At 47.7% G+C, this 17,053-nt stretch overlaps 1 protein-coding gene across 1 annotated transcript; it reads right to left on the bottom strand.

Moving 5' to 3' along the window:
• Positions 1-1,114: 1,114 nt before the first annotated feature.
• PROKR1 (prokineticin receptor 1) lies at positions 1,115-11,585 on the bottom strand. The gene is made up of 2 exons (XM_070428454.1): positions 11,041-11,585; positions 1,115-2,582 (listed from the first exon to the last, which is right to left on the bottom strand). Exons 1-2 carry the CDS (start codon positions 11,523-11,525, stop codon positions 1,886-1,888), a joined length of 1,182 nt encoding a protein of 393 aa, XP_070284555.1. The 5' UTR covers positions 11,526-11,585; the 3' UTR covers positions 1,115-1,885.
• Between the last annotated feature and the right edge of the window lie 5,468 nt (positions 11,586-17,053).

Raw genomic sequence — 17,053 nt, 5'->3', positions numbered from 1 at the left:
GGGAGATGGTCAGCACTTCCATGATCATAAAGATGCTTTTATTCTAAAACCCTGAGCTTGTCTTCCGACTGGAAACCGGTCTACCATGTCCTTTTATACTTCCGCCACCAGCTTTCACTGCCTTATTGTACCAACTTATTAAGAACATGATGCATACAGCACTGCTGAGAGGTGTGAGGGAAGAATTTATACAAAGGAGAGCGAAAGGGGAAGGTGGTGAGGTGTCTAGATACATAAGTCGAGCTTACAAGTTTTCCCATGTCCAGGCACATTACACACAGTTATTAGTCTCGCTTTTGATTAGTTGTGTGGTTGAAAGAGTTTTTCCACATATTATCTCATTGGCTATTCACAACCACCTCCTCAGTAGCTACCTTCATGCCCTGCAAGAGGCTTTACCCAGGGTCACAGAGGTGACAAAGCCAAGGCTGGATCAGATCTTTTGGTTCAAAAACTCCACATTCCAATATTCAAAACACCAAACTAAGGAGGTGATTGGGAAGTGGGACAAGCGCTCAGGGAGCCTGTAGACTCACTGAAGCTCATTTTTTAGCTGACCTTCCCCCACCACCATTTGTATGTCCCTTTCTTTCCTAGGTACCCAGGGCCCTACCACTGAGCTTCATCCCTGCCACTGGATTGCATGACTTCATGTGCACTGAGGAATGGAAATGTGATGGGTTATGCCTCCAGAAAGTGCCTCCATTTTAAAAAGAGCATCAAGTTTTAATCCAAAGGAATAATGCCTATGATGGGATTCAGGCACCAAGGACATTGCCCTTAAATCGTACCAATAAGGGTGAAAGCTGGTGTGAATGAAAAAAATGGCTAATAGCCACATTCATGAGACACATTCTGTGTCTCCTTTCAAACAGTCTATGTGTCACAAGCATGGAGACATGAGAAGGATGTAAGGAGAAGTCTAACTGGTCCAAATCAGAATAACTGAGAGGTGGAAGCAGTATCACCCTAAGACCAAAAGACCCTGGACCCCTTCCCTGAGCCCCCCCCCCCCCACTTTCAGGGGTCCTCTGCCTAGACCCCTCCCATTGAGGGAGAGAAGGCCATCGATCCAAGGGGACATACCCATCCTGAGCCTAGCTGTTCCCCTCTTGACTTGCTCCAGGTGCCCAGACCTCATGATTCCCTGTCCCCATAGTCTCCGGGGTCTCTGCGGCCTCTTCCCAGGATCCATCCTTATAATCATGAGCTTCACTACATATGGGCCCTGAGCCTGAGGCGCCGCCATGGGGCAACATGGGGCAAGAGGATCTGGATAGAACTTGCCATGTATACTGCGGTGTCCGTGTGCATGCGTGTAAGGCTCCTCACAGTGAGCGTGGGGACCAGGAGTGAGAAGAGAAGGGCTGAGGACAGAACTGGGAGGCTGTCTGTATTCTTACTCCAACCGCACAAACATCAGGAGTGAAGTCAAGCCTAAAAATAGTTGTAGAAATGGGTTACATCAGTGTCTGATGAGTCCCCGAGATTGTCCAGAGAGACCCTCACCCCACAAACGCATGTACCAGTAGAGATGCCAACTCAGGTCCCCTCTGCAGCCGCCTTACTCCAGGCTGTCCATGCTCAAATGTTTTCTTGGTTTAATCCCTACTTCTTTGGGGCCATTCAGTGGCATCAACACATACGGGTTTTACCAGTGCCTCCTCTTTGCACAAATGAGACGTTCAGTGAACGTCAGCCACTGGTGATGGTGTCTCATCACACGAGTGTTAGAAAATCGGAGCCCCTGGGACACCATGCTCACATAGTCGTCCATGTACTCGGCCCTCTGCGGCAAACCGAGAGTTCTTGGGGTTGACGGTGTGCATCGAAGTACACGGGCCAGTGTCCCAAAGGCCCGTTTACACGTTTAAAGGCCCTCGGGTTACTTCAGCCTGATGCAGTCCACCTCCTCGGTGGCAGGCACCCCCGTGGTTTTGAGATCGAGGTCCGCGCTGGACTTGCTGCCGTTGGAAGACGACTTCCAGTGCAGCTGCACGATCCTCTTGAGGTACTTGACGGTGTTGTTCTTGACCGTCACGAAGCACAGGGTGTTGATCATGCTGTTGCTCATGGCGATGCACTCGACGATGTAGAAGGCCGTGAGGTAGTGCTTCTCCTTCACGAACACGGCGGGGAAGAAGTCGCGCACCACGGTGAAGCCGTAGAAGGGGGCCCAGCACAGCACGTAGGCGGTGAGGATGCCCATGAGCACCAGCACCGTCTTCCGGCGGCAGCGCAGCCGCTTCCGGATCTGCTCCGTCTGGAAACCGGGGACGGCCTTGAACCAGAGTTCCCGCGAGATGCGGGCGTAGCACAGCGTCATGACGGCCACGGGGCCCACGAACTCCAGGCCGAGGATGAAGAGGAAGTAGGACTTGTAGTAGAGCTGCTGGTCCACCGGCCAGATCTGGCCGCAGAAGATCTTCTTCTGGTTCTTGACGATGATGAGAACCGTTTCCGTGGTGAAGTAGGCGGAGGGGATGGCGATGAGGACGGACACCGCCCACACCAGGGCGATCCAGCCCGTGGCTGTCTGATACTTCATCCGGGGCCGCAGCGGGTGGACGATGACCAGGTATCTAGGACAAGAACGCAAACGGGTCAGCCGCTGTGCCAAGAAAGTGCCCGATTACGAGATCTTGGCCACCGAATGGGGTGTGTGGAGGGAAAACGCAATGGTATAGGGGCTTTCCAGAAAGGCAGGCTTGAATTCGGACCCCCGTTCCACCCCTTACCAGCCGTTGCAACCTCAAGCAAGTTTTATTTCGTCTCTCTGAATTGCAGTTTCCTTATCTGCAAATGTTTTTGTTTTTAAGGATGAAATATGCTAATGTATACACAATTCCTGGCATATACTCAATAAATGGTAACTATTACTATTAAATGTAGTAATAATGCCTCCCATCCGTTTCTAGCCTGGCGTGATTCCCACGTCCTTCCTGTCTTCAGGATCATTCATTCTAATTAACCCAGAGTTTAGAGCTAAAAGGGCCTGATAGATCCAAAGACTTATTGGGAGAACTTGCTCCTTCCAGTGGAAGCAGTGGGCAAAGTTGTGTCTTCATTCCACATTTTTTAAACCATTGGCTCTTCATGCAAAGGGGAAGGAATACATGTGATCATTTGTTTTACTTTCCAGGTGGAAAAATAGAAGCCAGAGAGAGATGAGTGGCTTTCTCAAAGTCATATACTGTAGGACCCTTGGTAGGAAACATTTAACCCTATCTGACATGATGGATGAGAAAATCAATTGAGAATATACATGAATGTATCTTTTTTTTAACCACAAAGCACCAGATAGAAAAAGATATTGCTTTTGTTTTCTCCCCCCGCAATCCCCCCCCCCCCGAAAAAAAAAAACAAAACAAAAAACCACACTGTTGTTACCACAGAGGTCCAGGAGCAAAGACAGAGCACTTTCTGGGGGTTGTGAGTCATTTGTGCTGCATGAAAGCCTCCTTCCCAGGGTGAGTGCACATACTTATGCAGGAGCTTTGATTTCCTGGAAGGCTTTCCGATCTCGCAGGGGATGGACATTGGAGGAGAGAAAGATAGGAAGTGAAGTGGGAGGGAATGACTAATCAACATTGGAAAGAAACACATCCTCACTTGCCTACAGCTTATTCCAGGTAGAGCCAAGAACAAATGTGACAGGAGCAGGGAAGAAAGCCAAACCAATTCTGTTTTTTAAAACCAATCTTTTTGAGTTCATCTTTCTTGGAAATTTGATCGGAAGAGGAGGTTCATTTTTATTTTTTCTTCTGATTATAATACTGCTGTTTCTGTCCTATGCCCCCCAACCCAAGTAGCCAGCTCTGTGGAGTGTGTCAGTTGGAGAGTTAACTGGAGTGAGACTCTTGCTGTCTTATGGTTTCCAGATATTAGATGAAGTTGGAAAGGTTGAGTCCACCCTCTGAACACCCAGCTGTCTGCTTGACATGCTCCACCACCAGCAACAATCGTTGGCACTCTCGCCAACCTCCTAGTGCTGAAGGGTGAAATGCAGTGTCTGCAGGGTGTTGGCAGTGCTTTTGTCAGTAAACATGTATGGGTCCTTCACAAAAGCGCTCCTACAATGAGTGCACCGAACTTGCTCTGACTCATAGCAAAAACTAGGAACTTAGTGTTTTTGCTCTCACTAGCTCTCTCCCTCTCTGTCTACACCACCATGTTTCATTGATTACTTTGTCAAAGAATATTTCTATATTCATACATGTGTAGTGTATGAATTTTCACTATATAATTCTATTCCTGCTTTTCCCAATAGTAACTTCCTACATCTTTATAATGTTTCAAAGCCAAAGTGTTTTTTCAATAAGTAGAAGAGAATGCTGATCTAGGAGTCAGAAGACCGAGAATCTAGTCCCAGCTTTGCCACAAACTTGTTATGTGAATTTGAGCCATTTTTCTTAGCCCTGTGGGCTCAATTTCCTCATCTGTAGCATAGGGATATTACCTGCCTCAACAACCTCACAGAGATACTGTAAGATCCAAACAAGCACTGCATATAAACAACAATAAGCTATTAATACACAAGAAACTATTAACGTCCTAGAATGTATTTTTTCAGAGCTATTCTGTATACATAGCAATTTTCTTTCACCTGTTTTTGCCAAATACTGCATTTGAAAGTTCTCTACTACTTTCCATTTTATTGGATACTAGAGGCCCAGTGCACAAAAATTTGTGCACTCGGGGGGGAGGGGGGTCCCTCAGCCTGGCCTGTGCCCTCACGCAGTCTGGGACCCCTCGGGGGATGACCACCTGCTGGCTTAGGCCTGCTCCCCGGGGGATTGGGCCTAAGCTGGCAATCAGACATCCCTCTGGCAGCCTGGCAGCCCTCGGGGGATGTCCACTTGCCAGCGGGGAGCAGACCTAAGCTGCAGTCAGACATCCTTAGCGCTGCTGAGGAGGCAGGAGAGGCTCCCACCACCACTGCTGTACTGGCAGCCATCAGCCTGGCTTGTGGTTGAGCAGAGCTCCCCCATGTGGGAGTGCACTGACCACCAGAGGGCAGCTCCTGTATTGAGCGTCTGCCCCCTGGTGGTCAGTGTGTGTCATAGTGACCAGTCATTCCCAGTCTTTCTGCTGTGAGGGTCAGTTTGCATATTACTCTTTTACTATATAGGATGGAGGCCTGGTGAATGGGTGGGGGCAGGCTGGTTTGCCCTGAAGGGTGTCCCAGATCAGGGTGGGGGTCCCGCTTGGGTGCGTGGCCAGCCTGGGTGAGGGGCTGATGGCTGTTTGCAGCTGGTCACACCCCCTTCAGGGTGGGGGGTCCCCCCTGGGGTGCCTGGCCAGCCTGGATGAGGGGCTGATGGCTGTTTTCAGGCTGGCCACACCCCCTTCAGGGTGGGGGTCCCCACTGGGGTGCCTGGCCAGTCTGGGTGAAGGGCTGAAGGCCGTTTTCAGGCCAGCCTGTGACTGAAGCTCCCAGCCTCTCCTTTTTTTCTTTTTCTTTTTTTATTCTGGGATTTATTTACCTTCTATAATTGAAACTCTGTTGCCATCACTTGCGCTCCCAGCTCTGAGACCGCGGCTGGCTGAAAGCAGGTATCTGGGGTTTGTTTAGCTTCTGTAATTGAAACTTTGTTGCTTTTGGAGCTATTGCTTTAGGAGCTTAGAGCTGGGCCGCGGCAGGCGGGGAACCTTGGCTTCCTCCATCACTGGAGCAAGCAAAACCTCCTGCTCACTTCAGCTGCGTGGCTGCCGGCCGCCATCTTTGTTGGCAGTTAATTTGCATATCTCGCTGATTAGCCAATGGGAAACGTAGCGGCGGTATGGTCAATTACCCTTTTTGTCTTTTATTAGATAGGATATTTTACTGATTCTACTTATTTTCATATCAAAACTAACCTTCAGGTAATCTGTGACAACCTGTCTGATAGTTTTTTTCATCCTTGCTTTCTCTGACATCACCCTAACTCTATCCACAGTCTTAGTTCCAGGAATTGAGCAAGAGGCTGTCCAAATACATTTACCAATAAGCAAATTGCAGAAACTGCTTTAAGGATTGCCACCAGTCGTGGGTATGCTAGGATCAAAACTCAGAACTCTACTTGCTTATGTTTGTAAAGCAGTTTACAATTTACAGAACATTTTCAAATCCACTTTCTCATTAGAGTAGGTAAGAGAGCAAAAATACCCACTTTACAGATAAGCAGACTAAGATTTGGAGAGGCTAAATAACCTGCCAAAAGCCACACAGCTAGAAATTGACGGGACCATGATGCAGACCCATCCATCTCTTGCTCCAAATGCAGTGGGTTCTCAAATACGCCATTTATCCCCACCCTTTTCAACCAAAGCAAGCAATATCCCTTCGTCCTCCCCTTCTCCTGACATCAAATAGTCCTTCTCTCTTCTCTCCATCACAATTGGTTTCTACTTATTGATGTTCCAAGGAGTCAGGCAATTGGCAGCTTATGAGTATGCCCTAGGCTTGCCCTGTGTGTCTACCACTACATTGGCTCAGGTCCAGATCCACTTTGCACCAACAAAGAATGAAGGCTGATAGACAAAGAAATGTCCAGGCAGTAATTGTCTGGTGATAGTGGGCTGGGTGATTAAACAAAGAGCATTTGGGCTCCCTCTCTGTCCCCAGGACCCAGCCCCAGATCAAACCATGGAAGTGGAGGTTGCAGTAGTTACTAGGCCAGTCATAGGATGGACAGGGATTGCATGACTTACTCCTTGGGCCAGCCAGCTCTGACCAATAATCTCACCAGGTAGCACTTGTAGGACCTGGGACTGAGAATGATTACTCATGCCTTAGCTGGCCTCATTCAGACAGAAGAGGAGAGCTGACAATGGCAGGCACACTGGTCAGTTTCCCCTGGATTTGGGGTAAAAGAAGGAAGGGTCCCACAATGCCCCACATGCTCTGGGATCTGAAGGATACACCTCCAGGACAGTACAGGTGTCTCCACATCAAAGAAACCAAGATCTGGAGGGCCAGGGGTCCCCTGATGACCTTTTTCAGTTTCCTGCTGCCATCAGATCTGACTCCCTGTGTCTAGATTTTGAGATCTTCTGGAATAGGACCTTATCCTTGACTTTCCAAATGTTCCTTGCCTCTGCCCTACATCCTCTGCAAGGGACCTCATGCCTCAAGCCTTCCCACTTCTAGGCTGTTGTAAACACTGTTCCTCTTGGAAAACCTCTCCTCTACTTTGCGGATCACCATTTGTTAAAAGCCAGTTAAAAAGTCCCCCTCTTCCACGAAACCTCCTTTAACTCCTTAGATACATGATGACCTCACCCTTCTGTAAATTTCTTTTAAAATTTATTCTTTATCCTTTAACTGCTTCAGAAGTGTCACCTCACTCCCCACCCACCTCTCCCACTTTAGGTGGTGAGCTCCAGAGAGCAGGGACCATGTCTTACTTCTTTTATAAGCTTTTGCTGTCTGTGAATTATGGGCACCTAGGATTTTAGTGAAACTTCACTCTCAATATTTCCTGGCACCAAGCAAATAGAAATGCAGTCAACCATGGCGGCAACCCTCAAAAATATTGTAACCTTATTTGGAAAAAAGGACATAAGTGTGTTTACCCAGCATGAGACCGGGAGACAGCCTTGGGCTTAATAATGGAAGGTTTCAAGAGCAGGCGAAGGAGTTTGAGGCATATGTTGTAGACAATGAGTTCTTTGAGGTCTTTAGAGCCAGAGAGGGGAGACATACAAGACAGAAGATTAATTTGGCTGCAGACTTGCTTTATTCCCTCAGGCCACAGGGGCCTTCTCTTTGTTCTTAGAACCCATCAGGTTTGTTCCTGTTCAGGGCCTTTGCACTTATTATTCCCTTTATCTGGGATGCTTTTTTATCAGTCTTCACAAGGCTGCCTTTTTTTTTCCTCCGCCATCTTTCAGAGGTAGGTTCAAAAGTCTTCTCCTCAGACACACTTTTCCTGACTCTACACCTGGTGTCTCCCACCCTCAGTCACTCTCAATGTTTTAGTGTTTGTTTTTGTTCAGAGTATTTCTCATGCTCTAAAAATGCCTTTCTTGTTTGTGTGCCTAACTGCTAACTCTCTCCATCCCATGGATGTAAGTTCCATGAGGGCAAAGAATTTTTTTCTTATTCATCATATCCCCAGTGCTTAGAATAGTATCTGTCACATGTAGTCATTCTACAAAAATGCATTGTTTGAATGAATGAATGAATGAATGTTTAGGGAGGATTATGAGGGGAGTAGGTTGGCAGAGAGCAGAGCCAAGAAACATGGAAGGCCAAGAGGAGACTATGATAGTCCAGCCCTGAGTGAATAGGTGGGAGGGAGGAGTAAGTATTGGCGGAACCTGGAAATGAAATGCATGCTGGAGAAAGGGAGAGAGTGGCCAGGACAGAGGAGACTTGCTAGTTTAGATGCCTGGAAAACCAAGGAACCAATATAAGAAACAAAGAAGTCCAGGCAGGTAGAAGAGTAACCATTATGTTCTGCTATATCTTGATAGCAGTGTTTCTTAGAAACCTTGTATTATTATCTTTTAAATCACATCATTAAAACAATCACTTCAATGAAAACAAAGAGGTTAACCAATCAGAAATATTCATTCATTTATCTGTATGTGTGTGTGTTTTTGTTGTTATTCCTTTAAGGGTTAACTCAAGAACTATAATATCCACTGATAATTTAGTGTTTATTCTGTTTTAAACATTGTTCAAACAATTACATATATTATATAACTTAATCCTCAAGGCAACCCAATACATTAGATTTTCTTATTATTCCCATTTTATACATGAGAAAACTGAGGAAGAGTAAGGTCATAATTAATATAAGGCTAATAGGTGGTACCACAGGAATTTAAACCCAGGCAGAATAACTGCTAACATTATTTTCCTATAGAAATTTCATTTTTAAAATGTACTTTTATAACTGTAGGTATATTGTTATATCAAGATAAAAATTAGTTGTCCAAAACTAAACAAATCAAACCTGAAAATCTGATCAAATCCTGAACACATGAAAGCAAACAATAATCAATGAAGTCCTCGGCTAAATTGAAATTAGATAGTAAAGACACATGAAAATAAAAATGATTTGAAGCAAAGATTACAAACATCAATAAAAGAACTTAATGTTCTGGCACAGCTAGTTAGTTGGCCAAGGCCGTTGGATGGCCCTGTGCAGGCAACAATGCTTTCCTCCAATGTCTGGGTACAAGTTTTCACTCATGACTCCATTCTGAACAACAGCAGTCTCTATGATGCCGTGCAGGTTCCCCAATTAATCTTTCTTATTGTATTTAAATTGCATTATATAAACTCACACGGCCAGAAAAATGCCTGCAGTATTTCAGACAGGCAGAGTGTAGTATGAAAGTAGGATAAGGACTTGTAGGAGTTCAGTAGATCAACATAGATCTCTCCTCTTATATGTTCAAAATAACCCAATTCCCATGAATTTGCCCTTGAAGCCACTCCCCACTACAGTGTTAAACCTTTTGACAAGTGGACCCCCACATGGTGAAATGGATTTCACCCAGACAACAGGTCACACACACACACACACACACACACACACACCGCTGTTAGTGGCTGAGAACAACCCTTGTGAAAAGATGTCTAGCTAGAATGAAACTTCAGGAAATGACCCTGTATGCTTTGTCCTGTTGATGTACTAAGAGAGATGGTGGTAGCTTCTACTCGTAGAAAGGTCAAAGATAAGGTCCCTGGAGCTTTCTTCGACAGCTATGAAGGGGACTTAAGGGGCAGATACCCAGCTTGACTTCTCCCTCCTACTCCTTCTGTAGGTCCACTCAGGGTCCATCTCTGGATGGACAATATACTGTGGGGCTCTGTGACTCATGTGGAAGACCTTGGCCAAGAAGTAGCCCTCTGCAGGGATGACCCTCTAAGCACCTTCTATGGGTGCAGACCAAGGGCTATTTAAACTTCTAACTCCCTGACATCATCCTTCCCAAGGCTCCACCCCTCAGTGGCTTTAAAGCCTGGTTCCCTTTTAACCCCCTTTTCTCAGGAGTGGTCTCCTTCCAGGTCACTGTATCCCTGCTTGTCCTGCCTATGGCTCCAGAAAACAGGCTCTATTTGCTGTGCTGCCTCCTGGAACATTGTTCTGACTATGAGAGACAGGCTGAACTCCACCAGAGCCCCGAGGCCATGGAACAGGGAGAACATGTGTGCTTCAGGCTTTCTGGGTTAAGGGAGAGAGACGGGCTGTTCAGATTCAAGTACACGGAGGCCTGATTTGACCCTCAAGGTAACTGTCTCTACACTGTAACAAGGTGTTTTTGTAATTAGAGTCCAACTTTCAGCAGAGGAGCTTGCAAAGGTTGTCCTGAGGGAACCAGAAACCACCCTGGTCATTAGCATAAGTGATTATACTAAATGAAAAGACTAAGCATAACATCAGAGAGATTTGCACTGATTTCACTGATTTTATTTACCTTCACTAGAAATAGGTCTTCTATGCTGCTGCATGCAGATGTATGAAGAGGGGCAAACAGACTAATGCAACAACTAAGAATAAATAAGCATATGTTTTCTTTTGGGTTTTTTTTTTTAATTAGTTTGTTTGTTTTTCAAAAAAAATCCCTCAATCTTATTGTAAAATCAACTGGTGCTGGTGGGGCTGGATAGTTCATGTTTCAGTAGAGTAAGTCTTAATAAGACACAAACCTCCGTCAAGATTTCCAAGTTGACTCAAGAGTTACCTGCCTAGCGTTTAATCTTGTCCCTCCACACCTACTACCTGTCTCTCTCTAGACCTTGAACAGATACAACATCTGGGAGCATAACCATAACAGAGGGATCCAAAGCCTTCCCACTGCCTAACTCATCGGGGCTCTGCTACCTCCTGCCTGCCCAAAGCTGGAAATCTAGAACCCTTCTCACTGTCAGTCAATGAGCTACACTTGATCTTAGCAAAAAGGCCAAGAAGCCATGGGGCCAACTTTTGAGCCCTTATATATCCACATCTATGGTGAATACAGATATCTCTCATTAATTATAATTGCAACTAACAATTCCAATGCCCCTTCCTTCGTTGTCCCCACCGTCCCCTTACTCACCTGTCGATGGCGATAGCCAGCAAAGCATTGGTGGAGACGTAGAGAGAGACAGTACGCAGGTAGTTGACGGAGGCGCACAGGATGTGGCCATGCTCCCAGGAGAGCTGGCGCACCACGTAGTAGTCCATCTCAAAGGGGCAGCAGACAATGGCCACCAGGAAATCAGAGATGGCCAGGTTGGCAATGAGTAGGTTGGTGAGGTTGCGAAGCTTTTTGTAGCGGGCCAGGGCAGCAATGAAGATGAAGTTGCCAATGCCACAGACCAGCATGATGCCCACCAGGGCCATGCCAATGACAATCTTGGCAGCAAAAAAAGTCAGAGAATCAGTTACATCCTCATCTTCATCCAAGGGCATATCATAGTCGCCATAGCTGAAGTTAAATGGGAAGGAAGCAGCCTGGGCTCCGTGGGGGTCAAGCATGGAAAGGAAGCCAGTGGAGATGTTGGTGGCATTCTCATCCATGACTCCCAGGGTGATCTCCATTTGGCCAGGTGATGCCTTGAGCAACACAGCTGGGAATTCCTCTGGGATGAGGCCTGGGAAGCCGATGTCTTCTCTCTCTGCTGACACTCAGTTCTGTCTTAATGAGTCAGAGTGTCCCTGCCAGCATCTTTGGGGTTCAGCTCCATCCTAAGCCTTTAAAGGACATAAAAAATAGTTGGCTATATAGCTGAGTGAATCCGGCCAAATTTAAAACCATCCTGTAACCTAAGCAGATCCATTAGCCACCTGCTCAGAGTGAACATTGGGTGATGGAGTGGAAATAAAAAAATAAAACAGTGAGAGAAAAGAAATCTATCAACCACATACCCATTCATTCAGGGAAGATTGGATTGCTGTAGAGACCATCAGCACTGCCTCTGTTTATTTCCCTTCCACTGAAGACTCTGAACTGTTACACTTTTTCTCAGGGACCAAAGTTGGGAGGCTGAAGAGAAGGAAAATGACCTGCTCCAAACTCCATTTTTTGTCCTGACAGCCTGGACTTTGTCCTTGTGGAATTGTCCCATTCTGTTGCTTAAAAGAAGTGACTGAATACAATCTGAAGAGGGAGGGCTTTGAAACAACCCTGTCTGCTCTCCAGGAGTTGGTCTCTTTCCTTCTGGCAAAACACTGCTCTAAAATCACAGAGCCTCCTAGCAGCCACCCTCCCCGCTCCTCACTGGGCTTGCTGTCCCAACATACAAGTCTGCGGTGACCTTACAAGCCACCCACAGTCTTTACCAAGGCTCGACCTCAGGAAGAGACCATAGGGTAAAAGTCACAGCCTAAGCGCTAAATGGCTTAGGAAGGGGGCTCTGGAGCAAAATGCTTTCCGTGGCTGGTGTGTGTCCTGAGGCAAATAGCTTAAACACTCAGAGTTTCAGCATCCTCCAGGCAGGAGATCAATAATGTCTGTAAAGCAAAGAGGTTCCTTGGAGACGGAGGGTGTTACTCCCTAGAACTGCAAGGAATGACTATCGAGTGTTCAGGCCTCCCAGTCAGCTGCAAAGAAGGGGAGGGGAATCCTAACCTGGATGACCCGATCACACCACCTAACAGGGCTGAGATGGGAGAAGGAGAGGGGAGAGGGGAGGGGCTGTCCTCTGCGCTGCTGGGGACAGAGAACAACAGGAAGTCCCCTGTCCCCGGGCCCTCTCCCCTAGTCCTAGTCCTTCACAGGCTTGAAAACATCAGACCAGGTTGCTGGGGTGTAAAGGGAGGGCTGGGGGCTGGGGAGCCCTGGAAATGTCAGGAAAGCCAGAGAGCGGAGATATGGAAAACCTGAGGTTCCTGGAAAAGGGAGACCCCTCGGACCCCAGGAAAGCCTGCTGCCCAATTCCTCAAAGATGTGACATCTGAGCTTGTCTTTAGGGGGACCAGGGTTAAAGTTCCTCTATATCCCCAATTAAGTTTAGCCCCATTCTTGCCTCTCTCCCCAGTTCCCCCCCCCCCGCCCCCCCCCCCACGTTTCTCAGGGTTTTTTTTTTCCCTTCCTCTGAGCCTTCAGTTCTGTCCCTCAGGCCTTGCCCTCGGCCCCTGTCAGGTGTGAGGAGCTGAAAGGTCCCAGGGACCAGGCCCGTACCCCAGACAAGTACGGCTGCAATCCAGGTGGGATTCTCCATACCCCTTGCAGACCCTGTGTCTTGGAGACCTGCCACCTCTGAGGGTAGGGTACCCCAAAGCATGTCAGCCAGAAGGCTCAAAGGCAGGTTTTTAAAACTTCTTGTGGGGCAGGGTGTTAGATTTTAGGATCTGGGGAGAAACTGTCCAGCGGTCTTTAATCCTTAATTCTCACCTCTCCCAGAAGAACCCTATTCCCATCAATGTCCTCTGGGGACCCTGCCGGTTAGCGCCGGCCCCCTGGCCAGACCCTTCTTCCGCCAAACCTGGAACCCCCTTTGCACCCCCTGCTGATCAGCCCTCTCCTGCTCTCAGCTTTGTCCTCGCGCTTCGGAGGCTACAGCAAAGGGCAGGAGCGGGTACCCGGCTCCCCGGAAGAATTGAGCTCCACTGCCAGTCTCCCGAAAAGCCCCTTCCCCACGCAAAGCCTCTGCCCCGCCACGGCCGGTGCGGCGCGGGGGGTCCTTGGAGCATCTCCCCGGGCATCTCCGGGGAGGGCGGGCGCGCTCCGTACCTGCGGCATCCCCATCCCGGCGCCCAGCGGACCAGGTCGGGTTTCTTTATTCCGGGTCCGAGGACAAAGCGGCTTCTCCCGAAAAGAACAGGTCCCTTTTCTCTTCCTCCTCTTCTCCCGGCTCTTTTCCCGACTGCGGCGGGGGTTGCGCTCGTGCCGCCGCGGCAGGTCCGAGGGCGGGCGGCTCTGCCGCGAGGCCACCCGTGTCCCGCGCCGCCTCCTCGCTCTCGCTGTCCCCGCCCCGGGTGGCCGAGGGGCACCCAGGCACCCGCGGCCGGCTCCGCAGGGCGTGCTCGGGGTCCGGGCTCCCAGCGGGGGTACCGAGGAGTCGCCGGGCACGCACGCGGCTGGGGACGCTGGTGAGGTCCCCGGGCAGCTCCGGGCCGGGACACGGAGGGGGCCGGGCCCGCCGGGGGGCGCGCGTTCCGGACTCAGTCTCCCGAACGGCCGCCTCGGGCGGGATCCAGGGCGCCAATGCTGGGAGCAGGGCTCAGTGGGGACTCGGCGCCGGAGGTGCCCATCGGGCAGGGCTGTGCCCGCCCCAGGGCCCGGGACTTCTGGCTGTCTCACCTGGTCAGCCCCGCGCGTCCGCCAGAGTGGGTGGACACGGCCGGCTTCGCTGGTGAGGCTTCAAAGCGCCGGGGGCAGCCTCCGCCCCTGCCCATAGCACCGCCCGCGCAGGACACGCTGGGACCCACCCAAACCTCGTTCGCTTTCGCTTGGATGAGCCCAACCGGACACTGGGATCAGCATCAGTTGAGCCGCTCGGATACTGTGTAAGAAAGGCTGAGAGAAGTGCTTTTCCCAAAGCAACCCAGTGGGGGAGGTGGGCAGTGTGGATGCTGGAAGGAGTGGGGCGTTCCCCACCAGCTCGGGATGTCTGGTCAGAAGAAGGCTAGGATGACCAGAGCTAACTTACAGAGCACCGTCTCTGATTTCTCAGAAATCTGTAGATTTCTCAAGAAGTTAAATATAGAACGACTCTATGCTCCAGCAGGTCCACTTCCAAAGACATTGAACGCAGGGACCAGGATACTTGTACACCAATGTTCATGGCAGCATTATTCAAAATAGCAAAAGATGGAAAGAGCCCAACTGTCCATCGACGGATGAATGGAATTTTTTAAATGTGGCATATGCACGCATTACAATGCTTCTCATCCTCAAATAAAAAGGAAATGAAATTTCTTTTGTTGATGAGAATGTGGAGAAATTGAAGCCCTGTGCACTGTTGGTGGGGACGTAAAATGATACAGCCACTGTGAAAAGCAATATGGCACTTCCTCAAAAAGTTAAAAATAGGATTACCATATGGTCCAGAAATTTCACTTCCGGATATATACCCAAAATAATTGAAAGCAGGGTCTCAAAGAGATACTTTCACACTCATGTTCATAGCAGCATTATTTACAATAGCCAAAGATGGAAGCAACTTGAATGTCCATCGACAGATAAATGGATAAACAAAATGTAGTGTATACACACAATGGAATATTATTCGGCCTTGAAAAAGAAAATTCTGACATATGCTATAAAATTCTGACCAATGGATGAACCTTGAGGACATTATTATGCTAAGTGAAATAAGCCAGTCACATAAGACAATACTGTATACTTACACTTAAATGAGGTACCTAGAGTAGTCAAAATCATAGGGACAGAAAGTAGAATGTTGGTTGGCAGGTAGTGGCTGGAGGGATAGGGAAGGGGAAGTTACTGTTTAATGGGTACCCAGTTTTAGTTTTGCAAGATGAAAAAAGTTCTGGAGATGGATGGTGGTGATGGTTGCAACAATATGAATGCACTTAATTCACTAAACTGTATACTTAAAAGTAGTTTAACATTGTAAATATTATGTGTATTTTATCACAATAAAAATTGTGGTAAAATATTGATACATGCTACAATATGGGTGAATCTTGAAAGCATCATGTTAAGTAAAATAAGCCAGACACAAAAGGACAAATATTATGATGCTGTGTACCAGGAGAGGAGGAATGGGGAGTTATTGTTTAATGGTCACAGACTTCCTATTTTGAATAATGGAAAGTTCTGGAAATGGATAGTGGTAATAGTTGTACAACATTGTGAATGCACCAATATCATTGAATTGTACACTATAAAATGGTTAAAATGAGCTAGAACAGCTCAGACCTTCTTACCAAGGCATCCAAGGCCAATCCTAGTTGGGCCTACAATTGTCCATGTTGGAAAGGGCGCTGCCTGGGATCTGGACCTTTAATCCACTTGCCACTATCAACTGTGTGACCAGGGCACCCTTTCCTAATTTGACTCATTCAAAATGAATGAGTTGGCTTGCACTAAGTCACTGCCAGATTCTAACACTTCATGTAGCATCTTCCCCTGGTCTATATCCTTCCCTGGACGCCTTGCCCTGTCATTTGCACAATACTTGCATCATTTGCAAAAATGTCACAGCCCTTCTACATCTCTGAGCCTCATGTCTGCTGGGTCATGGAACATGGTAGTGGTTAAGAGAATGACATATGGAGTCAGCTGCCTCCTCTCTACCTAGCTCTGCACACAGGACCTGCATGCTGTGGGTGGTATGGGAACCAAAGCCTAGCTTGCCCATTTGTAAATTCCAGGTGACAATAGCTCCTACTGCATAAGTTTGCAATGAGGATTAAATAAGGTAAGGTAGGTAAAGTGCTTGGCACAATGCCTGGTGCTTAGCAGGCACCTGAAAAATACCAGTTGTTATAATCGCTCTGTGATGCTTTTCGTATCTTGCTCTGTGAGATCTTAACCACCTCTGGAGACCATGCTCATGGATCATTTCTTCCAGGATGTATTCCTTGATTTCCCCCAATGCTTTCACATCTTTCCTTACCACTTGATGCCTCTCTTTAAATGCACCTTTGTGTACGGATTTGCTTTCCATCTTGCCCTGTTGCCTGAGAAAGGGCTATGTCTCATTCATTTTTGAAGCCTCTTCTACACTATTTCTCAAACTTGCCTAATGATAAGAATTATCTGGAGTTCTAATTAAATGTACTAATTCTTTGGTCTCACCCCACACCCAGAGAAGAGGCCTAGAAATCTGTGTTTTTAACCAGCACCACAGGCAATTCTTTTTTTTTTTTTTTTTTCGCTTAAAGTATTACAAAGGGTATTACATAAGTGTCCTTTTTTCCCCCCCGCCCTTGACAAACCCCTACCCTCCCTTACCCCCCAGTGTCTTATGTCCATTAGTTATGCTTATATGCATGCATACAAGTCCTTCTGTTGATCTCTTACTCCCCTCCCTCCTGCCCCCCAACTCTCTCTGGCCTTCCCACTGCAGTTTGACAATCAGTTTGAGGCAGCTCTGCCTCTGTATCTATTATTGTTCAAAAGTTTGTAATGGTCTTTATTATCCATGAATGAGTGA

The sequence above is a fragment of the Myotis yumanensis genome, unplaced genomic scaffold, assembly GCF_028538775.1.
Source record: "Myotis yumanensis isolate MYYU_CA2020_CCGP unplaced genomic scaffold, mMyoYum1.0.hap1 SCAF_11, whole genome shotgun sequence".
Taxonomy (NCBI): domain Eukaryota; kingdom Metazoa; phylum Chordata; class Mammalia; order Chiroptera; family Vespertilionidae; genus Myotis; species Myotis yumanensis.
The sequence above is the reverse complement of the archived record's forward strand: the minus strand, read 5'-3'. Positions and strand labels throughout refer to the sequence as shown.

What these genes read in the sequence shown, in the direction of transcription:
- PROKR1 (XM_070428454.1), bottom strand. Translation starts at nt 11,525, where the DNA reads ATGGAGATCACCCTGGGAGTCATGGATGAGAATGCCACCAACATCTCC. An exon ending in CTGGCTATCGCCATCGACAG is followed by an intron (nt 2,583 to 11,040) that starts GTGAGTAAGGGG and finishes TTCTTGTCCTAG; the next exon opens with ATACCTGGTCATCGTCCACC.